The 24,454-nt window shown below is 36.1% G+C and overlaps 1 protein-coding gene across 2 annotated transcripts; it reads left to right on the top strand.

Moving 5' to 3' along the window:
- Positions 1 to 7,283: 7,283 nt before the first annotated feature.
- On the top strand, positions 7,284 to 9,079 carry LOC111783819 (transcription factor bHLH123-like). Of its 2 annotated transcripts, none has more exons than XM_023664661.1 (6): positions 7,284 to 7,603; positions 7,680 to 8,235; positions 8,345 to 8,470; positions 8,542 to 8,607; positions 8,693 to 8,752; positions 8,847 to 9,079. In XM_023664661.1, exons 1-6 carry the CDS (start codon positions 7,455 to 7,457, stop codon positions 9,018 to 9,020), a joined length of 1,131 nt encoding a protein of 376 aa, XP_023520429.1. In that variant the 5' UTR covers positions 7,284 to 7,454; the 3' UTR covers positions 9,021 to 9,079. The 2 variants fall into 2 exon arrangements, with proteins under 2 accessions (XP_023520429.1, XP_023520428.1); XM_023664660.1 differs by having other exon boundaries at positions 8,693 to 8,758.
- The last annotated feature ends 15,375 nt before the right edge of the window (positions 9,080 to 24,454 follow it).

Here is a 24,454-nt window from a genome sequence, read left to right as displayed (position 1 = left end):
GATCCAAATCGTTTGCACATGATCCAAATCGTTTGTAACAATTGCAAATTGAGTTGAATCAATAGTGTTACCATAATAAGACAATCAAATATTATAGACACGGAAGTTATTACTTGAACATAATCCTCCTCTACATCAACCAAATACTTTCCAAAATTATAAGCTTACATTTTCTAAATAGTAGTTAATTTTTTTTATGCAATCTAAAATAACAATTTATTCTATTAATTAATTAGAAAATATTTACTTACAAGGATTACTAGCTTTAGGAAAAACAACATCCTTCAATAGTTAGAGTTGGGTTGAGTTGGGTTAACACTAGTTCCTAGTAAGTTACCACGAGTTTTTCTTTGGACTTTAAAAATTTCAAGTCTCGTTCAGGGATCTCCTGGCTGTTACCAACACTCTATATTGACGCCTACCGTGAGCTAAACTATTTTTGTAGTCCCTCATCTCGTCTCAAAGTGGGTTATTCCACACACAATTGTAGCTCCTCTATATACTACTTATGTAGTCTCTTAACCCCTCCTAGGGTGGGTTTGCTCTACACATAATAGTATATCCTCAATTAATTACTTGTGTAGTTTATCGTCTCCTCTCAAGGCGAGTTATTATACACACTATGACGGTTCATCATGTTATCTACTTATATAGTTCATCATCCCCTCTCAAGATGAGTTTGTTCTACATTAAGTAGTGGTTCTTCATGTTACCTACTCGTGTAGTCCCTTGTTCCCTCTCAAGGCAAGTTTATGGGTCTTGACCCATTTCTACACACAGGGGTAATTCCTCACATCACCTACTTCTATAGTCACTAGTCTTCAAAACTGGTTACTGGCCTTTGCTTGTTTAAAAAAAAAAAAAAAAAAAAAATTCCTCTTATAACTACTTATGTAGTCCCTCATCACCTTTAAAGGCAAGTTTCTTCTACACACAGTAGTAGTTCACTGTGTCCTACTTATGTAGTCCCTTTTCTCCTTTCAAGGTGGGTTTCTTCATAGTAGTTTTTCATGTTACCTACTCATGTAGTCCTTCGTCCCCTCTCAAAGCGATTTTATTGGTCCAAGCTCGTTTTTACACAATAGTTCTCTTAAAATTTCTTGAGTTATGTGGTAGTTTACTAGGTTTTAGGGCGTCTATATGATTTAAATCCTATCTAAAATTTTCATGACCCTTGAGATTAGCTCCTTGGGGTCAATCCAATCTCTGAGTGCACATAGGTCTAGACCTATCATCGTCGCTCATGATCTTAGGGTGCAAGGTCTACCGAAAGCAATTGAGCTCAATCAATTCTAAAATCGCTCTAGCACTCTAAACTTAACTTGGTTCGTACATGTTTTACTAGGGAGATATTATATCACCTAAAGAAAAAAAAGAATCAGTCTAAATATTCACGCATCCTTATTAGGGAGCCATTCCTATCAATCTTCGAAGAACATAGTTACATATTTAACAAACAATTTCTCATGCAATTCAAACATGCTCAATGGGAGATAACATCCATTGAACACCCACAAGCACAACAACTCCCATACTAGGGTAATTTCATAATTTTCCATACCATACACGGTTCACTTATTCAAAATTGCTCATTCGATTTCTAAGCATGCATAATCTAACCACCAAAGACAAGATATGCTCACATGCTACCACTTCCTAACTATCCCTACAAGTATTACTTGCTTAAAATCTTTGTAGCTACTTACTTGAATGGTGTACCTTATCGAGCTAGCTTTTTTAGGTGTTAAGGACTTCAAATTTTCTAAAAACTCAATGTTAAAGTCCTGGTTCAAGTAAAATTAAGGTTAGTATTGAAATCCGGACGAAAAGCTGATAAATGGAGGTCTAACCGAGCAAGAAAAAAAAAGTCACTCATGTGCCACACACGCCCTTTATGCACATAGAGGCGACCCACGCGTGCGTACAGACACGCCTAAGGGAGGAGCATGTGCACTATCGGCTTGCCACGTAGCACGTACTGGTAGGCTAAATCAAACACCACAACGTGCATTTGAAACTCGGTTTCATAAAGATTTTTGTGATTCACATTAAGGTAGGTAGATTTGCTAATAAAATGTCTTATGGTCAGGTTGAATGAATAAATTATTTATTCATAATGATTTAGTGATACATGTTTGTGCAAATGAGACCTTATGTAGGGAGTATTATGTTACATTGTAAAAACAATTCAACTACGTGGCCTCATGATCATTGTGGATGATACATGTTTTCATGAAAAAGAGATAGTGGCAAACAATTGCCCGTCTATATCATGTTGATGTACAACGATTAAGGAGCTACGTGGGCGGGTCTTGGCTCCATAGCTTGGATGACAACTATCATTTATTGGAGAAGAATCCATCTTGAAACCCATCTATGCACCACCAATGAGCAAGTAATATGATTTTTTAAGGAACATCTTAGATGAGATCTTGTGAGGGTGAGGCATGTCTGTGCTAATTGAATGTGTTTTTTTTAAAATGCTCTAAATCCCCCTAGTTATATGGGGTGTTTTTTCAAAATGGCTCCCTCTAGTCTGTTTGAGATAGAAGAAGAATGTGTTTTTAGGATCATTAGTGGGCGGGGGGACGCGTCCATACATAAAGAATAAAGAAAGAATCACAAATGATTCAACTTGAAATTGATGAAGGGTAGAATCAATATTAGTTTGATACTCAAATTAGCTATCAATGGCAAAAAGACTCCAAATTTAGGGAGTGTGAGAAAGGGAATAAGAGACTTAAGATTAGTGGGGTTGAATATAGTGTATGCCTAGCTTGTCCTATTCAACCATACAAGCATACTCTTACCCGAGTCGAAAATTTTGCAAACATGTTAAGGGCGAGGTCTCCAAAGCTGCCAATCTCGCTCTTGATCAAATAATATGCACGAAACTTCTAGAAGTTTATAGGTATTATTGATATAGATAAACATCGATTGTACATCGTTTTAATAATACCTTTAAACTTTCACAAGTCTCATTAATATCTTTAATCCTTTTTAAAACGTTTAAGTACTACTCTTACTATTAAAATATGGACTGAATCCCTTTGTCTATACCTCGTCACCTCTCTTTCATTTATTTTTTTCTTTATCCTCTACTCTGACACTTATGCTACTTACCTTATTTTTTTTCTTCTTCTGCATGAACTATTATTGCTTCTATAAAGAATTCGATCTTCATCCATTTCTCACAAAATGTTTTAGTCTCGAAAAATAAAATAGAAAATTTGAATACACACAAAGTCATTCCTAATTAGACTTTGAAGGCCTCAAAGTGAAGAGCAAAAGCTCATTTGCTATATACCCGTTTTTAGAATGTCTTCCACCTCGAGAGTTTAGAGATGTACATATTACTCAATACACCTTGAGAAAGGGTCCATTGAGTTCGATGTGATTTCTCTTCTGAGGTATGTTTTTAGGAAACTGTTCCTGTTTTAATATTTATGGTTTAAAAAAATGGAAATAGTAAATAAAAATTGAATTTTTATAAAAGTTTTGCACATACCATACCTAACTTACATAAAGGTATACATATTATTATATTCTCCGAAATAAGACCTAAAGTTACTAGAAATTAGGGTTTTATTTTAACAAAGAGGAGAGAATGTGGAGAGATGACGTGGACTATTTTTAGAGAGAGAGAGAGAGAGAGGAAATGATTTAGAAGGAAGAATTTTGTATTTAATACTATAAATATGGAGGGAAGTCATTTTCCAGGCTCTGACTCATATGGTGGGTAGGAGAGAGAAAGGGAGGAAAGTGGGCCCCATGTGTCGTGCACGCGTGCACGCCGTGTGGACCCTACTCGTTGACCTTCTTTATTTTATTATTTTTTATGTGTTTCTGGAAAAAACAAGAGTCAAGAGAGTCTTGGATGGGTCTCTTCCTCCTAACACTCTCTCCTCAACCGCCACCTACGGACTTCTATCCCATTTTTATTATTTCTTTTCCAAAATTATATTGCCCACTACCTTTTTTTTTATTTATTTATATAATATATGTTACATATAAATTACAATTACAATTATCATTTCCACACTTCTAATCTTTTATTTTTTAACCTTTTTTTTATATTTTATTATACGTGTCATATGTGTGATTTGTTTGATGATATGACATGTTTCTCTATACGATATGTCAAAGTAACATTAGAGTATAAATGAAATGTCATATTATGCTACAATGAATTATGATATGCTATGAAATGCCATGATATACTGTGATATGATTGTGTTACCTGATATGTTATGACAGGCTATGCTATGATATGTTTTGGGATAAGAAGATTTACGATGCACAACTCCTAAGATATGATTTAATGGTTAGGCTATGAAAGAAATGATTTTGTAAGGTTTTATATACGCATATTACCAAGAATAATACGTGAGAAAGGAATGAGGGTTGTCTTGCATGATTTAATTACAATGGAAAATGTTGAGACCTCATGCATAATTGTATTTTCACGAGCATCAGACATCTCTTTTATGATAAGTATGGACGCGTACACTATGAAATGAAAATGATCATCAAGTTTATCATGATGCTATGACGGTCACTATTCTCTCTGGTTGTTGGACAACAACACTAGAGACGCTAGACTAACAAGCAGGCTTAGGGAGTGTGCAAGCCCGCCTGCTAGGTCCATGCTCACATGTCTGTGTCGTGTGTAGAGAACTAAATACACATCCAATTGGCCCCGCCTGGAAAACCACCTAAGAAAAGACAATTTTAAATGATAGGTTCCATACATAATGCATGTGTTTGCAATCCTTGAACCAAACAGTGAGGTCACTTATGGAGTATTTCTTAAAATACTCAAGCATTGTGCCATTCTTATATTTTCAGGTAAAGGCAAAGTGCCCCAATACAGTTGATGGTGGCGTTGTGATAAAGACCATGAAACCTGTGTTAGGGTAGTTGCATTTTATTTTCGCAGATCTTAGGTTAGATTAGAACATCATTTTCAATATTTTATTGATTTATTTATATTTCACGTTGGTTATATTTCATTGTTTTATTTTAAAACTTTAATACAAACGCATAAGTCGATGACATCATTTTATAAATTATTTTAAATGATTATTTTTGCATAGAAAAGTGAAGTCATGCATATGGTAGCTGTTCTATTTTAGTAGGAAATTCGGGTTGTTATAAATACCTAACTTTTTTTAAAAAAGTTTAAAAATACCCTTACCATTGGTACTATTGATATGAACCAAAACATCAATCATACAAAATAAACTTTAAGAAAGATGTGAAGAAGATGTTGTTCAAGTTATCACAACATGTTGCAATTCATACCACATTAAAGAAGAATCAAGCTTCATTTATTTTTGGATGGCTACAAAATTTGGGTGGGTGATAATTTAGATTTCTATGTTTCTTTAATGTATTTTAAGGTTTATTTACATGGTGAATAATTAGGGTCATAAACTATACATAGTGGATAGTTATGGTTATAAAATATGAAAGTTACAACTTTTGAAATGCTTCATTAGAAGGGGAAGGGTTTTCATTTTTAGGCTATATAAAGTCTTTACAAAGGTGACTTAGAAAATGTTGTAAAATGAGAATTTGTGCTTTCCTTTAGCCAATGACTAAGTTTAGTTGCAATTATACGTAGTTTAGATTGCTTGTAGAATCATTAAAGCTTGACATGATCAATCTTGCTTGCGAAATGATTCGAATCTCAAACAAGTGTTATTGAATTGAGATATTTGATTAACAATTTAATATAAATTTTACTTTCTCTTGAGTGATTTTTTTTATCATTAGGGCTAAGTGTTCTTACCTTTCCTTTGTTATTCTATGTAGCTTAGATTACATGTATATAATCATTCAAGCTTGACATGATCGATCTTAGTTGTAGAGTGATTGAAATCTCAAACAAGTGTTCTTGCCTCGATATATTCAATCAACAAGCTAATCCGAATCTAGAAATGATCATTCATTCATTTTATTCACCCACGTTTGAGATTGGATTAATTCCTTCGCTTGACTTAATTCAATGTATACATTGTTTCACAACTATTTTTTTATTATTATTATTAATGTCAAACACTTAATTATTACATTCAAGAAAACTTTTTTTTTATTTTTTTGTAAAAAAAAAAACTTATGAAGAGGAAAATGCTATGTGTTTATGCTTTTTATTTTTTATTTTTTTTCCCTTCCCCTTGAATTGAATAAATATTATTTAGTTTATTTTTGTTAAAAAAAGATTAGAAAGAAAATAAAAAAGAATTATGAAGGAGGGTAGTGGTGATTTAATATTAGTGAAAAGAAAAGAAAAGAAAAGGAGGGTTTGAAATTGTTTTATAAAATATAATATTAAATGATAAAATTATTTGAATAATTTAAGCAACCACAAATAAAGTGGAAAAGCTGAAGTCCACTGATTTGTGTACGACAAATTTGACATTCCCACTCAATTTCTGATTTGGTCAGCGCCCAATCAACGGACACCTAATTTTAAACCCAATCCCTCATTCTCATTAAATATTAATTTTTTTTATTAATTATTCACAAACTCTCCTTCTTCACATATATACAAAAATAAATATATAAATTATTTGTCTTTTCTACCTTACTATTCATATCTCACTCATTTACTTGTCACCTCCTTTTTTAATTATTTAAAAAAATCTCAATTATGTAAAATATATGTTCGATTAATAACTAAAATCTTATAATTAGTGGGAAGGGTGGATTGAGTTCTCGAATCAGATGAATAATTGTATATTTTATAACTCAATTTTCAATTTCTACATTTTTTTTTTTTACCTATGAATTCCAAAATTATGTAGCATGAGATGAAATTTGTTTAAACAAAATTGAAAAATGTATTTATTAAGATATTGAAATAAATATATAAGAAAAAGAAAAAGAATTTAAAATTGTAGGTAGGATATGACGGTTATACCCTTATTTTTGTTATGCTTTTGAGACAAGTGGAATAAGCTCCTCTCCTGTCACTGTTCAAATCAACCTGGCGTTAAATTATTGGCCAAAAGAAGATGAGAATCACAAGTTTACAAAACAAAATAAATTTCTTTCTAAATATTAAAAATAAAAAATAATAAAAAAAAACTTCAATTTTGATAAATACTCATGAAAATTAGGTCAAATNTATAGTAATAATAAAAATCGATGTGAGTAATGGTTAGATTATGTATAGATTAGTTTATTTAGAAACATAATAATAAGAAAAACTTCATCATTTGTTACTCTTCCCCCAAAAATGTCAACCACACTTCTTAACTCAATTTGAAAGTGAAATCAGAAAATAAATAAATAAACCAAAAATAATTATATATATATATAGGCATATGCCGCGAACCGTTTTGAGTGGTTTTTTGTAAATAAAATCAGCACACGAAGATAGAAGGAAGAATTGGTTGATTGATTGATCGGAGACAATCATCAAGCTGGGTTTGAAGTTAATTGAATCCATGGCGGAGGAGTTTCAGAGCAGTGGAAATTGGTGGGAAGCTTCTAGGAGCCGCTACGAGGCCGGAATATCCCCTTCCTCCTCCGCCGCCGCTGCCGACCCCAATTTGCACATCACCGGCTTAGCCCTCGATTGGAACCAACCCCTCTTGTATGTTTTAATTAACTATCTATATATTCAATTATTCATTCCCAATTTTTTAATTTTTGTTTTGTTGCGACGGTAGGGGCGGCGGCGAGAAGGCGGCGGAGGGCAGTTTCCGGTCTATGATGCAGCCGGATAATATGAATTTGAATATGCTGCAAGAAACAGAACAACAACAACAACAACAGATTGAGTGGATGAGATCAGAGAAGGGAATAAACAGAGGATTTTCATTAGATCATCATCATCAGCAGTTCGCCAGCCCTTCCCACTACAGCTCAACCGACAGCGCCGTCACCAGTTTCCCAATCGACACCACCACCGCCGCCACCACTCTGTACGGAAACTCCACAACACTATTACAAGGCTTATTAGGCGGCGAGCAACAGCAAGTCTCGGCAGCAGCAAGTATGAACTACCCTTACAATTCCCATTACGGGATAAACTCCAACGAGTTCATGGCAGCGGGTGCGTCATGGTCACCGTCAACAAAACTGCCTCAGTTCTTAAGAAACTCAACGCCACACAATCAATTACAGTTTTCAAACAACACAGCCTTCTGGAACGCGTCGGACATGAAAGACGTAAGACCCAGTTATGTTCCGACGTCGTATAACACCATACCCGAAAAATCAAAGGTACAAACATTAAAAACAAAAAAAAAAAGAAAAAAAAAGAAATGGGTTTTGGTTTTGATGGATTATAATTAGGGTTTTAGATTAAAGTTCAAATTTTTATGGGAAACAGAATAGATCCGAGATTGGTGATTCAATAAGCGTGGGGAAGAAAAGTGGAAACGATGGAAATCAACAACAATCCGGCGGTGGAAAACGGGGACGAAATGAAAGCCCTTCGACATTGCCAGCGTTTAAGGTATTTTCATTGATTATTAGAATGAATTGAAGAATTAGAAACAAAAATGGTGTATAATTGAGGAATTGCAGGTGAGGAAAGAGAAGATGGGGGACAGAATCACTGCCCTGCAACAACTGGTATCACCTTTCGGAAAGGTATATATACATATATATATATAGATAGATATAATGTATGAAAAAAGTTGATGAAATATTGAAAGTTTGGTGATTTTGGTGTCAGACTGATACAGCTTCAGTGCTGTCTGAAGCGATTGAATACATAAAGTTCCTCCATGAACAAGTGGGTGTAAGTGCATATCAAATTTGATTTGATTTGATTTGATTATAAGCCTTTTGAAAACATTAGAAGATGGGTTTTTGATTTGAAATTGTAGGTATTGAGCACACCATATTTGAAGAGTAGGAGTGATAAATGGAAGGAAGGCGAAGGAGAGGAAGATCTAAGAAGCCGAGGGCTTTGTTTAGTTCCAGTTTCCAGTACATTTCCTGTCACCCACGACACCACCGTCGATTTTTGGACTCCTACCTTCGGAGGAACCTTCAGATAAATTTAATTAACTTTTACTTTACTTAACCAATTATAATAACCTCAATTCATGCATTTCTACCCCTATTCCTATTCCTATTATTATTATTTTTCTGTACTCATTTCAAAATTTTTATAATTATTTCAATCTATACATAATAAAATAATTGACGGAATATTTGAGAGCGATGGTGGGGATATTGCCCATTTGATTTGACATCTCACTTTTAATTAATTCATTANTTTTTTTTTTTTTTTTTTTTTTTTTTTATAAATATTTTTCGAAAACAATAAATATTATATATTTATTATACACATGTAGATGTAGATGCTCTTTCATTTTATATGCTGCTTTTGCTTTTCATCGTATGGTCACAATGAGTGGCTTCCATTTCACTGTATCAATTTCTGATCGTTGGATGCGGAACTCATCAGACGGTGTAAAATGGTTTTTAAGGGAATATAATATAAACTAATTATTTATGAAAGATTTGATGAGGACAAACTTTTGTTTATAATTTAATTTTTTTATTATTTGAAATATACGTTTTGAATTATTAAAGCAGTAATAATTGAGTATATTGTAAAAACAAAAACAACTACTACTTCTACTATTCATGTAATAATGGAAATAAATCCTTCTATTTGCAATAATTTTGGTAAATAAAACTACTTTTTATCATACTAATTTAACCAAATCTATTGAGTACAATCAGGTGTAATAATACCTTTTCTTTTTCTTTTACTCTATCATTCAATTAGCAATCCAAAAATGGAAAGATACAATCGAAATCAAACTATATAACTGGTAGACTAGAGGTGCGTACTTGCCGATCCTCTGGAAAAAAAACCATTGTTCAACTCTTTGATAACATGGAAAACAAAAAAACAAAAAAAAAAAGCTCTACCCCAAATCCAATTCTCTCTCGATATGTTCCTAAAAAAATTCAATTCGTGCAAATTCTTCCTCCCAAAAGTAAACACATACCCAAGTAAAACTCGGTTATCAAACTAGCTCTTTGAGTCAATAGCTAAAGAATTAGAGCACAAAAGTTAGATTGAAACGCAAACACATATCTAAGTAAAACTCGGACCAACTTGTGATTGATCAAACTAGCACATGAGCCAATAGCCAAAGTGCTTCCCTTGGGTCAAGGTTGTGGAAACCCTAGTTCAATCCAACATATATAAATTGTATCACCTCGTGGTTACATTAAATAAGTCAATTGTTCTTGTTTGGTACTGTTTTGAATAAAATATAATGAAGCAAGTGTATTCCACAACATGCTTATGTGGCAATTAATTTGATCATTAATGAATAAAAATATGGTTAAATACTATATTATTACCCTAAAAAAAAAAAAAAAAGTTAAAAATTGGTTGCTTTTTTTAGGTTTGTTTGTTTGGTTATGAAAATAGGAAGAAATGTTATAAGTTATGGTTTCTTAACAAGATAAATCACTTCATCCTTTTTTTTTTTTGGTTAACTTTCACTTATGTTTAGAATTTAACCCAAACATGTTCGTATTTTATCCAAATACAGTGAAACTACAGTGAAACTGTCACATCTCTGTTTGGTTGGGTAGGGAATATTCATTTCCTAATCTTAGGTTTGTGTAACAAAATCAAGTTTTAAACGCAAGGAATGTTTGTTAGGTGGATTTAATTAATATAATACATATTTTTTTCGTGATTTAGATTTAATTCTAGAACATTATTAATATTTTTAAAAATTCAAACAAATTAATCATGCATCCAATTGGTGCTTTGGATATCAATCAAATACACTCTTTTTTTTCCCCTTTTCTTCTTATCCTTTTAAATTCTTGCTTTCTAAGCTCTCTCACAATAATTTCTTTCACCTAATGCTCAATTCTTTAGCCATATTGATGGCCTATACAAACATAAATTAAAATAAATAATATAGCTTCGGAGTGTACACGGAATGGGTTGGGGAAATCTTTTGGTTGGTTGGTTGGGTTGTCGGGTTGTTCTATTTTTTTAAATTATTTAAAAAAAAAACTTACTCATGCATCATATCTGTTATATTAATAACTAAAATCTTATAAAACTCAGTTGCAAATGTTAGGTTAGGTTGTAACCCCACTTTTGGTTGNAAAAAAAAAAAAAAAAAAAAAAAAAAAAAAAAAAAAAAAATCATTTGAACACCTATTATTTTATTTTATTTTTTCTTTTTTATATCGGTTCCTTTTAACATAATCCAAATCATGAAAAGAGATTCGAAAAAGGAAGATCTCAAAGGAAATGTAATAAAATTCATAGATTTAAAATAATGATGTTTTACTTTTTAAATGAAGGCTAAATATATATATATATATACATATTAAATATAAGTATTTCAAAATTATATATATAAAAAGAAAAAGAGATTAAATGATATATTTAGTGTAAGAAAGAAGGCATATTCAAATAGCTACACTAATATAGGTGTAGCTAAATGCATAATGATGAGCTACTGCCACTCAAATTTCCATTCCAAGCAGATAGCTTCCTCTTTTTTTCCTCACAAATATTTTTGGTACTTGATTATTAGTATATGTTAGGGGGGCACTACAAGAAATGACCATTTTTGCCATCACACCCACTTGGATTCATTATCAAATTAATACTAATGTCATTTTAAAATGGAAAAAATCAAAATATGCAAGTTATAAGTTCATAATTTGAAACAAAGCATGGATATCTCTTATCCAAATTTACTTAAAATTATTGTTTATCGAAGAGTTTGAAAAACCCACTAGGCTAGCTCATATATGTATCGCCTAGGCTTGATTACAGGTTACCACATGCTCACACGGCCGGAAACCAACGAAAAGAAAGGAACATGTATCATATCATGGTGTATGCATCCATGTAAGTATCTCATGCTTGTGGCATACAACATGCATGAAGTCCCATAGTTTTAAATCACGATACATGTTTATAATGCACATTATACTTTCATACTTTTTATAGCATAACGCATTATACTTTCATACTTTTTATAGCATAACCTACCCATGAGACAAATGTACGTAGACATGTCATATCATTCGTTTTTATCATACATGACTCATCAAGTTTTCCTATGGCACAACATGAACATGGTATTATAAAATACAGAGATCGACACACTGGAAGTACATGCATCATAAAAAGTTCATGAACATCACATAATACAAGTAATAACATGTAGATAAATCACATTAGATGTGTTGTTCATACAACATGCAATTTATCCATTCTAGTCCAAAAGAGTTCCAACAGTCACTTCACTTACCTACTTGACCTAAGTTGAAGTCACTTAAGAATGCAGCAGCAATAGATTAAGGAAGAACAAAAGAGGTTTAACACGATGGGTGCTGATGTGGATGGTATGAATTAGTGTTTATGAGGGATTGAACCATCTTAAGTCATAGGTTAAGGAAGAAAAAACGAGGTTTAACAACTAATAAGAAACCCATAGGAAGCGAAACATCTACTTGAGATTCATGGGATTCTAGGAGTTGTTTTGACAAATTTTTAATTAATTATTGAGAATAAATCTGAAGGTCCCATAGAGAGAAGTGTCCAAAATTAGAAGAAAATTTGATTAAAAAAAAAATTAAATAAAAAGGAAAATTAAAAAATTAAATATTTGAAAATATTTAATTTGGTCAAAGTGACATTGAAAGTTAGAAATTCAAAAAAATAGGCCCGAACATAATCATAGAAATAGCTCACAAAATTAGAAAATTTGAAAAATAACCCTGAAAACCTTTAATTTCACGCATATTTGCCTCCAAATATTTTTGTCTTTGGATATCTAACTGTCCATGTCATTAGAGTACCATGTTTTCTTGTTCTCAATTTTGTTTAAAAAATTGAAAGCTACACTCCACCATCTCTTCCTACGCCTTCTTAACAAGATTACACTCCACCATCTCTTCCTACGCCTTCTTAACAAAATTACTCACAATTTTTATGCAAAAATGGAGAGCTGAAAGTAGTTAAAATAGTTCCCCAATTCGAGTTTATGAAGGCCACTCTCACGTTGTAGGAAGGATGTAATATTGTGTATGTACTAAAAAAACAAAAGTAGCAGCAGTAGTAGCCAGTTACTTCCATGGTGAGGGAAAGGGAGAGAAACAAGTAGGGGCAAAGACAATTGCCTTTTAATCATGTTTGAGAAGGAAAGAGTGAGATTAGGGGCTGAGATATGTTAGTTTTAAGTGAGCGTTGATGATGAAATCTTACTCGAAACTGGCAAAGAAATTATTGGAGAAGAAAAACCAGAAAAGGGGAAGAATAAGAGAGAGAGAATAGGAGGATTTTGACATTTGACTTATTTCTCATTTAATTCACCTCTTTAAAACAAATTACATTCTAATAACGGCGGAAGTGACCAATCAATCTTGGGCCTAAAGTTGGCTCAAATGGCCCGCTAAAAATATGCTCTCCCATCATACTGCTTCCATAAACCTACTCACGTATCCAATGGAATAAGCGAGGTCAGGATGTGTGTTTACCAGATAGCGCAGGCTCCCGACAATGTTGCGGTAATTGGTGGAGTCGACACCCCAGCCTCTGGTTACGGCTACATAGTGAGCTCAAGTTTCTCCTTTCCTCTCCCTGCGCAGTATCTCACACCCCAGCCTTTGGTTACGGCTACATAGTGCAGGATGCGCTTGACAGCCACTAGATGCTCCTCCCTAGATGCTTCCATAAACCTACTCACGTATCCAACAGAATAAGCGAGGTTAGGACGTGTGTTTACCAGATAGCGCAGACTCCCGACAATGATGCGGTAATTGGTGGAGTCGACTGTCGTTGTAGTGCCGGCTTTCCTCAGTTGGAGTCGGGCTTCCATTGGCGTCCTTGTAGGGTTACTTTCCACTAGCCCAGCTATGTCCAACAGCTTCTTTGCGTACGCACCTTGACAGATGGTGATGCCGGCAGTACTCTGTTGCACTTCGATGCCGAGGTAGTAGTTGAGCAGCACGCTGAGATCGCTCATCTTTAAGTTCTTTGACATCTCCCTCTTGAATCTTCCGAGGACTTCTATGTCGCCTCCAATGATTTATGAAATCGTCGACATACACTCCCACGATCAGTCACTGCTCGTCGTGGCTGTGCGTGTACATGTCATGCTTAGCGCTTGAACTAGAAAAGCGGAAGAATAAGAGAGAGAGAAAGAATAGGAGGATTTTGAGATTTGAATGAAAAACCACATTGCTATTATTTCTCATTTAATTCACCTACTCAAAACAAATTACTTTCTAATAACGGCGGAAGTGGCCAACAAATCTTGCGCCTAAATTCATGCAAATGGCCAGCTAAATGCTCTCCCATTATACGTCATGCAAAATTTCAGATGGCCTCAAAACAAGATTCAACCAACTGATTTTAAGGAAGATGTGGATAACTAAGTAAGGAGAAATCACATTCTTTTATCTAACAAGATAAACCTATTTACGAAAAATATTCTCTGGTCACGGTTCTTGATGGGTTATGTAGTACTCTAGCAAAACAAATCTTGAAATGTGTTCGTCGAAGATGGTGTTCCAAATCTTGACATTAAGTGCATAACTCAAACTTTTGGGAATAGGTTCATAGGAATGAGATATACACATTTTGTAGAAGAAATTGTGAAGAGATAAAGGACTATAGAAAGAGAATCGTGTTCGGGGATACAAAGGGTATTAACGTAATAGATTAGGAAACCACATAGAGGCCCAAAGTTGATTAAAAGTGAGGTGCGTGAACTTCACGCATAGGTGGAGTACGAGTAGCCAAGGTGCATGAATAGTACGTATGGGCGCGTCAGAGCTTGTATTGCACTTCGGTTCGTTTGGTTCGAATTTTGTTGACCTTGTTTTATCAATATTGGACTTTCTAGAACAAGAGAGCTCAGGTGGGAACACAAGAGGATCCACAATAGAGAATGGACCAAACAATCGTTCTCTTGCTGAAATTTATGCGGATACACTTGAAGAAGAACTGGATCCCGATGAGTTAGTGTTGCTCGCGGTCGAGTAGCCAACAACCTACCGTGAGGCAGCAACTGAGAAGATGTGGCAGGAGGCCATGCAAAAGGAGCTTGAAGCCATTGAGAACAACAAGATGTGGGCACTAACTAACTTACCGTTCGGACACAAGCCCATCAGTTTGAAGTGGGTCTTTAAGTTGAAGAAGAATAGTGAAGGAAATGTCATCAAGCATAAAGCAAGACTCGTGGCGAAGGGATATGTGCAACGACAAGGAGTTGATTTTGAGGAGGTTTTCGAGCCTGTGGCTAGGCTCGACACTGTAAGATTAATTATTGCCTTCGCAGTTCAACACGGGTGGTAGGTTCATCATTTGGACGTCAAATCAGCATTCCTGAATGGTCACCTCCAAGAAAAAGTGTATGTTGCCCAACCTGAAGGGTTCATCATCAAAGCCGAAGAGCACAAAGTGTACAAGTTATCAAAGGCCCTCTACGATTTATGGCAAGCACCAAGGGCATAGAACATACGTCTAAACAAGAGCATAAAGAGTCTATATTTCATGAAGTGCTCACAAGAATAAAAGTGTATACAAGAAACGATGGGACTAAAACACTCATAATTGACGTGTACGTTGATGACCTAATCGTCACTGGTACAAGTGTGGAAGGCATTAAAGTGTTCAAGCAATGATGAAAGAATTTGAGATGATTGTGTTAAGAAATAAACTTAAATGCATGAGAGAGAAGAAGGAAAAAAAATGATTTATTTTTTTTGTTTGTTATTTGGTCAAAATGACGGTGTTAAGAAATAAACTTAAAAGGGGCCTTATGTATAGTGAGAAGGATTAGTTGTACAAAAATTATAAAAGGGGCCTTATGTATAGTAGGAAAAAGTGTGCAGAGAGGAGAAAAGCAGAAAACAATTTATTGTATGAGTTATTGTGTAATAACCTTTTGAGAACTTCTTTGTCTCCTTGTCTCTCTCCCCTTTTGACACACCCTTTAAAGTTTCGTGAGAGTTATCTAAACGAGCTAGATTCGAGGTTGGTATCGGAGAAACTTTATTTTTCAATAAATTGGTATCAGAGCGATTTCAATTTCAACAAATTGGTATCAGAGCCGATGGCAAACATGATGGGACAAATGCCGCTACCACGATTGACGAAGACGAACTACGAGAATTGGAGCATCCAAATGAAGGCTCTTCTCGATTCGCAAGACGCATGGGAGGTGGTCGAAGACGGTTTCAAAGAATCGATTGATACCACGGGTTATACGGTGGCGCAAAACAAGACGCTAAAGGAATTACAGTCAAAGGATAAGGCAACATTATACATGCTGTTCCGAGCTGTTGACGAGTTGGGCTTTGAGAAGATTGCAAGGGAAACTACTTCAAAAGAAGCATGGGACACTCTAGAAAAGGTGTTCAAGGGAACCGAACGAGTCAAGCAGGTGCGTCTCCAGACTCTGCGTGGCGAGTTGGAGAGCATGAAGATGAATGAGTCAAAAAATGTATCTGACTACATTACTCGTGTACAGACCGTGGCGAATCAGTTAAATCGGAACGAAGTAATATTACCCGAGACGTGGGTTGTGGAGAAAATCTTGAGGTCGTTAACAGACAACTTCGAGAATGTTGTGTGTGCCATAGAAGAGTCAAAGGACCTGACGAATTCATAGTCGATGAGCTTGTCGGTTCTCTTGAGGCACATGAGCAACGCAAGAAAAAGAAGGAAGAGCCACTCGATCAAGCGCTTCAAACGAAAGCAACAATAAAGGATGGAAAAGTTCTCTACTCACAAAATTTTTGAGGTAGAGCTAGTGGAAGCCGCGGGAATAGTCGAGGTGGTCAAGGTAATAGTCACGAAGAAAACTACTAGGAGAAGAGACTATCGAGCCAAGAAAATTGGCGTGGAAGAGGACACAATCGAGGAAGAGGTGGCCGATCAAACATTCAGTGCTATAAATGAAAAAAATATGGTCATTATGCGAATGATTGTAACTCCAAAAAATGTTACAATTGTGGCAAAATGGGGCACGTTGCAAAAGCATGTCGAGCCAGAAAAAGGGTGGAAGGAACAACTAACCTGGTCATGGAAGACGTAACAGATGAAGGTCTTCTTTTGATGGCTCAAGATGAAGAGAACGTCAACAATGACACTCTGTGGTACCTCGACTCAGGGGCAAGCAACCATATGTGCGGTCACGAGCACCTATTCAAAGAAATGCAGAAGATTGAAGATGGCCATGTGTCATTTGGAGATGCGTCGAAGGTGGAAGTCAAAGGCCGAGGTACGATACACTTCTTACAAAAGGATGGTGTGATGGGATCAATCCAAGATGTCTATAACGTACCAGACCTCAAAACCAACATATTGAGTATGGGGCAACTCACAGAGAAAGGTTACTTCATATTCCTAAAGGATAAGAAAGAGCGTTTGGTTGCTCGAGTCGAGATAGGAAGAAATCGTATGTACAAATTGAACTTAAGAAGCATACGAGAAAAGTATTTGGGAGTTGATGTAGAAGACAAGGCATCACTCTGGCATCTCCGTTTGGTCACCTACATCATGGCGGCCTAAAAGAGTTAGCGAAGAAGAACATGGTACATAGGCTACCAAACATGGACTTTGAAGGAAAATTTTGTGAAGAATGTGTGCTCAGCAAGCATGCAAGAACCTCAATTCAAAAGAAGCCTGAATTTTGGGCTAAACAACCCCTCGAGTTGATCCATACAGATATATGTGGACCAATTAACTCCGAGTCTTTCAGCGGAAAGAGGTATTATATTTCCTTTATAGACGATTACTCACGAAAAACTTGGGCTTATTTTCTGAAAGGAAAATCTGAGGCGTTTGAGGTATTTAAAAAGTTCAAAGTAATGGTGGAGAAGGAAACTAGTAGACACATCAAAGTTGTACGATCTGATAGAGGTGGCGAGTATACATCAATGACTTTCATGGAATACTGCGAGGAGCAAGGCATAATACGATTTCTAACCACACTGTACACCCCTCAACAAAATGGTGTGGCCGAGAGAAAGAACCGGACCATTCTCGATAGGGTTCGCTCAATGCTTAAGAGCAAAAGGATGCCGAAGAAATTTTGGGCAGAAGCCGTGCAATGCGCCATCTACGTACAGAATCGATGTCCACATGCAAAGTTAGCTGATCAAACACCGCAAGAGGCTTGGAGCGGACAAAAACCTACAATTTCTCATCTCAAGGTGTTTGATAGTGTGTTTTATGCTCACATACTGAACCAACAAAGAACGAAGCTCGAAGACAAAAGCAAAAAGTATATTTTTATTGAATATGATGAGAAGACAAAAGGATACAAACTTCTTGACCCAATTAGTAAAATGGTGATAGTGAGTTGCGATGTGCAAGTAAATGAAGCATGCGAATGGGACTGGAACAATTTGACGGAAGTCAATATCGAAGTCGGAGAATCATTAGTCGCTGCACCCACAAGTGCACCAACAGACTCATAAATTTTCGATGATGAAGATGAACCTCGACAACCAAAAATGCGAAGTTTGCGAGATTTGTAGGACTCAATAGATGAGGTACACTTTGTATGTCTTCTGGCAGATGCTGAAAATATCAGCTTTGAAGAGGCGGTGGGAGACACGAAGTGGCAAGCTGCCATGGATGAGGAGATTAAAGCGATCCATCGCAACAACACATGAGAAGTAACAGAATTACCGGAACGAAGTGAGCCCATAGGTGTGAAGTGGGTGTTCAAGAAAAAGATGAATGCTCAAGGCGAAATTGAGCGGTACAAAGCGTGACTTGTTGCGAAGGGATATAAGCAAAAGGTGGGAATCGACTATGACGAAGTGTTTGCTCCCGTCGCTAGAATGGAGATAATCCGATCGATCATTTCTCAAGCAGCCCAATTCAAATGGCCGATTTTTCAAATGGATGTCAAATCAGCATTCTTGAATGGTGTGCTTGAAGAAGAAGTATATCTTGAACAACCTCTCGGGTACGTGAAAATTGGAGAAGAGAAGAAGATACTAAAACTAAAGAAGGCGCTTTACAGGTTGAAACAAGCACCGCGAGCATGGAATACTCATATCGACACATACTTCAAGAAGAATGGGTACAAGTAATGTCCCCACAAACATTCACTTTACACAAAGAAGAGTGGAGGTACTGTGATACTTGTCGCACTTTATGTTGATGACCTCATCTTCTCAGACAACAATGATGAAATGATAAAAGAATTCAAAAACACAATGACGCGAGAATTTGAGATGACAGACTTAAGCCTGTTGAAATTTTTTCTTGGTTTGGAGGTCAAACAAGGAGAAACAAGTATCTTTATATCACAAGAGAAATATGCGAAGGAAATTTTGAAGAAGTACAAGATGAAAAATTGCAACCCGGTATCAACACCAATAGAACCAGGTGCAAAGCTCTCAAAATACGATGGAGGAGAATGAGTAGATACAAATAGGTACCGAAGCCTGGTGGGAAGCCTTCGCTATCTTACATGTACAAGGCCAGATCTTTTATTAAGTGTCGGCATAGTAAGCCGGTTCATGGAGGAGCCAATTTACTCACATTGGAAGGCGTTGAAGCGAATCCTACGATACGTTCAAGGAACATTGTCACTTGGGTTATTCTACTCAAGAACAGAAGATTACAAGTTAGTTGGTTACTCCGATAGTGATCGGTGCGGAGACATAAACGATCGAAAAAGTACATCGGTTTACGTATTCTTCATGGGCAACACAACATTTACTTGGCTTTCAAAGAAACACCCAATCGTGACACTCTCGACGTGTGAAGCTGAGTATGTAGTAGCATCTTGGTGTGTGTGCCACACAATATGGCTTAGAAATGTGTTGAGTGAGATGAAGCTAAAGCAACGAGGTGCAACCATAATACAAGTTGACAACAAATTAGCAATTGAGTTTGCCAAGAACCTAGTGAACCATGAAAGAAGCAAACACATTGATGTTCGATTTCATTTTATCCGAGATCATGTGAAGGAAGGAAACGTGGAATTGCTGCATGTGGCAAGACAGGATCAAGTTGGGGACATCTTTACAAAACCGCTACCTAAAGTACTTTTCGACAAATATAAGAAGATGATTGACATGACAGATAATAGGAGCATTTGAGTTTATGGAGGAGTTTTGTTAAAAAATAAACTTAAATGCAGGAGAGAGAAGAAGAAAAAATGATTATGATTTTTTTTGTTTGTTATTTAGTCAAAAAGACCATTACTAAATTTGAGAAGGAAAAGGGCTTGTGGGAGAGAGAAAAGTGAGGGCACGAAATTTGAGAAGGAAAGGGGCTTTTGGGAGAGGAAAGTGAGGGAAGTTACTGTTAAACTTAGCCTTAGAAAAACTATAAAAGGGTCTTATGTATCGTTGTAAAAAGTGTGTAGAGAGAAATGGGCCTTATGTATCGTTGCAAAAAGTGTGCAGAGAGAAAAAGAACCAGAGAGAGAAGAAAAGCATTAAACAATTTATTATCTGAGTTATTGTGTAATAACCTTTTGATAACTTCTTTGTCTCCTTGTCTCTCTCCCCTTTCGACACCCCCTTTAAAGTTTCGTGAGAGTTATCTAAACGAGCTAGATTCAGAGTGAGCGTTTTGTTTCGAGGTTGGTATCAGAGCGGCTTTATTTTTCAATAAATTGGTATCAGAGCGATTTCCATTTCAACAGACTGATCTCAGATTACTTACGTACTACCTCGGTATTGAAGTGGACCAAAGGAAAGATTGTATCATGCTAAAGCAATCGGCCTATGCTAAGAAGTTGTTGCAACAATTTAAGATGACAGAGTGCAATCTGATCAAGTATCTCATGGAAGCAAAGCTACAACTTGAGAAAGATGCTGAAGGAAGCTTGGTGAATTCCACTGAGTATAGGCGTGCCATCGGAAGTCTAAGGTACTTGACTCATACTCGTCCGGACCTTTCACATGTTGTTAGAATAGTGAGTAGGTACATGGAAAAGCCCACTATGATGCATCATCAAGTGGTTAAGCACATTTTCTGCTATGTGAAGGGAACCACAAGCTACGGGTTGAAGTATTAAAAAGGGCGAGGTCCTAAAGAACTAGTCGATTTTACTGATAGTGATTTAGCTAGAGACATTGACGATAGAAAAAGCATCGTAGGAATGGCGTTTTATCTCAATGAAAATTTAATCTCTTAGCAATGTCATAAGCAATGAACTGTAGCACTATCTTCCTGTGAGGTTGAGTTCATGGCAGAAACTGTGGTGTTGTGTCAAGCATTTTGGCTGAGAAATTTGTCGAGTGAAGTGACTAGAAGTGAACTAAAGTAGTAACTCTCTACATCGGCAACAAATCTGCGATTGCACTGATGAAGAATCCAGTATTTCACGAATGCAGCAAACACATTGACACTCGCTTCCACTTCATTCGTGAGTGTGTTGAGAAGAGAAAAATCATTGTGAAGTTTGTATGCACTAGAGAGCAACGTGCTGATATTCTAACCAAGGCCCTAGCAAGGGTTAAGTTTGCAGAGATGCATGAATTGCTGGGAGTGAAGAATCTTGAACAAAGTGAAGTTTACGGAGGAGATTGTGAGCTTATAAACTTGACTTAGAGTAGAATAAGTCACTAAATTATGGAGTAACTTTAGGACAATTGTTAGTAGAATAAGTTACTAACTCATGGAGGGAGAAACTATAGGAGAATTGGTAGTAATTGCCGGACCAAGTTTTGTGGTTGTGGACTAAGTTTTATGCTTTAATTAGGAAGATTGTTAGTGGTCCTTTAACTTAGGAGAAAATTTTGGAAGCTAGTTAGTGTTTTCTCCACTATAAATACTCATGACATGTATGTTTTTTTCACAACAACAAAAAAAGATAATTGAAAAGGTAAGTGCTTAAGCTTTCTTTGCTCCAAAATATCTCTCCCTTCAAAGTGTTCATTTGCATCTTTTACTTGTTTCGACATAATTTCGATTGAGGGTCACATCCAACATAACCTAGCCCATAACCATAACTGTAGATGCCAAGCATGCTTTCGTGGTGACCATGTAGTAGGCCTAGATAGAACATAGCATGTCTCGGTGCAGACCATATAGTAGGCCCAGACAATATAGTTCATTCAGGCCAAGGCGACTACCACAGGAATTAGGCACTCCTTGAGAAAACCATTACCTCAAGTGAGTTTTGGATTAGTTGGAAAGTAGAGAGATAAGATTCACTAACCTTGAGAGAGGAGCTATTGACGTAATGACTACAAGGTTTTGGTTGAAGTGTTCGGGAGCTAAATTCAAGTTTATGGACTTTTAGGAGCGTGATGTGCGTGATATGCAACTTATGAGTTATGGGGTTAAGAATATTCCCTTTGAAAGATTTTCCAAGAGATGACAAGTTGCTTTGGTATTCTGTGGGGAGTTCCAAGCCAAGTAATAACTAGTAGTTATCAGGATTGTGTGACGGCGTTATAAGTTCTCAAGAATGGACTAGCATGCTCACCGAGGCAAGAATGTAGAACCATCAACGTAAACCCATGAACCTTAGAGCCGAGGGCAAGAGAGAAAGAGTCAAGCTGTGGCCGTACCTACACTATATAGGTAGGGGAAGGACTCGATGTTGTGATAATAAGAACTTGATTCTATAAACTACCCTCGAATAGATTATCTGGATTACGAAGGGTAGGACTCCAATTCCCCATACTAGTGTGATTGACATACTTGTGAAACATAGTCTGATAGAGGTAGAGCCTCTAGATAACGTGATTCTATAAACTACCTGAATGGTAGTAGAGATGGTGGCTTGTAAACAAGTAAAGCTAACAGGAGTCATGGTATGTCTTGACAACATAGGAAATTACGCCTACCTATAGAGGAAGCATTCCCAAAGCTTAAGGAAGGCTATCCAGTACACAAAATTTTAAGTAAGTTTCCTAGGATCCGGTATGAGAGACTTGAGAGGTTTACATGCTCGAAAGAGTCAGTGAGGGATATCACTATGAGAGAAGGCATGACTATCATCGATAAGACATTATAGGAGCTAGCCTAGGAGAAAGCAGAGGACTTATGCACGAATCATTTACTCCTAAAAATCTCATACTTAAATTAGAGGATTATTAGTACTCAAGCGAGCTATGTGACAGGGCGTCTTTGTTAAAATAAAACTCGCGAATTTGTGAAGTAATCTGATATGGAATCAACCCAAGGGAAAGTATGGAACAGATTATCTTGATGATCAAGATAAAGAGTAAAGAAAACTCGTTTCTAAACTCGTGATTCGAATCACTCTACAAGAGGTTTGATCAATACCACTTGAATGACTCTAGCATGCAAGTTCTAAACACAAAAATTTGCAAAGAAAACTTAGCTCTCAACAAAGCTAAAATAGAAATTCTATTCTTAATTCCAATATCTGATGTCTCTAATCAAATAAAAGAAGCCTTTATATAGCCTTTACAACCTTAACGTATGTGATACATAACTCCCAAATTAAATGGGCTAGTAAATGAGAAATACCCATATTCTTCATATTAAAATGGCTAGTTAATGATGAAATATGGTAACCTAGGTGGGTTACAATATAACCTTAACTTCTATATCTAAAACTAGCTTAAATATGACAAACAAGTATTTAAATTATAATTAACTAGTGCAATGAATGAAATGTGCATATTAGTCATCCTTGGACTAGTTCCATAAATTCAGCTAAGTTCATGTGCATTTAATTCATCTCTTTCTTGAAGCTCAACTTTGCACAACATATAAGGGAGGTCTCCAGCATCTTCTAGAATTTTCTTTGATGAGCTCACCATAGCTTGAATATAAGTGTATAAGGTTTGTTGTAGCTTCTTGGCTCTCGTCCTTGTAATTGGACCTTGAGTTATGAAAATTCCTTGGTTGTGGTTCATATCATAATCTCACACTCACTAACACTCGTACGCTCTGATACCATTTTGTGAATGTACTACTTGCATACTTGTGAAGGAAATGTCGAGAGGGAAGAGACAAGGAGACAAAGAATACGAAAAGAAACCTTTTCTATTGCATTCTACTTCTTTAACTCTGTTTTCCTTTTGCTTGCTCTATGCTCTTCCTTTACAATGGAAAACAAACGTATTTATAAGGTTTTTAAAACTACATATGGCTATCCCATAAAATCCACTCTTTCCTAAAATAAATCTTGGCCTTTCATTTTTTTAACACTTTGGCCTTTTCCATTACGACTGAATTTTAAAACCCACTAAAATTTAACTAAAAAAATATTTCCACTATTTCCTACCGAGCCGGTGAGCTGTTGGAGCTCGTGTACGACGATATCTGCAGGTTCATCAAGTCGGCGACTCTAGACTGCAAGACCCTCTTCCTCCTACTGGTTGATGATAAAAGCCGCTTCATGTGGCTGATTCTACTGCAAGCGAAAAGTGAGGCGGCAGAGGCAATTAAGCGCATTCAAGTGCGAGCGGAGGTAGAATGTGGAAAGAAGATGCGAGTGTTACGCATGGACCGATGCAGAGA

This window comes from Cucurbita pepo, unplaced genomic scaffold, assembly GCF_002806865.2.
Source record: "Cucurbita pepo subsp. pepo cultivar mu-cu-16 unplaced genomic scaffold, ASM280686v2 Cp4.1_scaffold000102, whole genome shotgun sequence".
Classification (NCBI taxonomy): domain Eukaryota; kingdom Viridiplantae; phylum Streptophyta; class Magnoliopsida; order Cucurbitales; family Cucurbitaceae; genus Cucurbita; species Cucurbita pepo.
Note: the sequence above shows the minus strand (reverse complement) of the source record. Positions and strands in the feature narration are given on the sequence as shown.

Bases quoted from the DNA above. Each gene is read 5' to 3' on its own strand.
- LOC111783819 (XM_023664660.1), top strand. From the start codon at position 7,455: ATGGCGGAGGAGTTTCAGAGCAGTGGAAATTGGTGGGAAGCTTCTAGG. The intron at 8,471-8,541 runs GTATTTTCATTG...GAGGAATTGCAG, and splicing joins CGACATTGCCAGCGTTTAAG to GTGAGGAAAGAGAAGATGGG. The intron at 8,759-8,846 runs GTAAGTGCATAT...TTGAAATTGTAG, and splicing joins TCCTCCATGAACAAGTGGGT to GTATTGAGCACACCATATTT.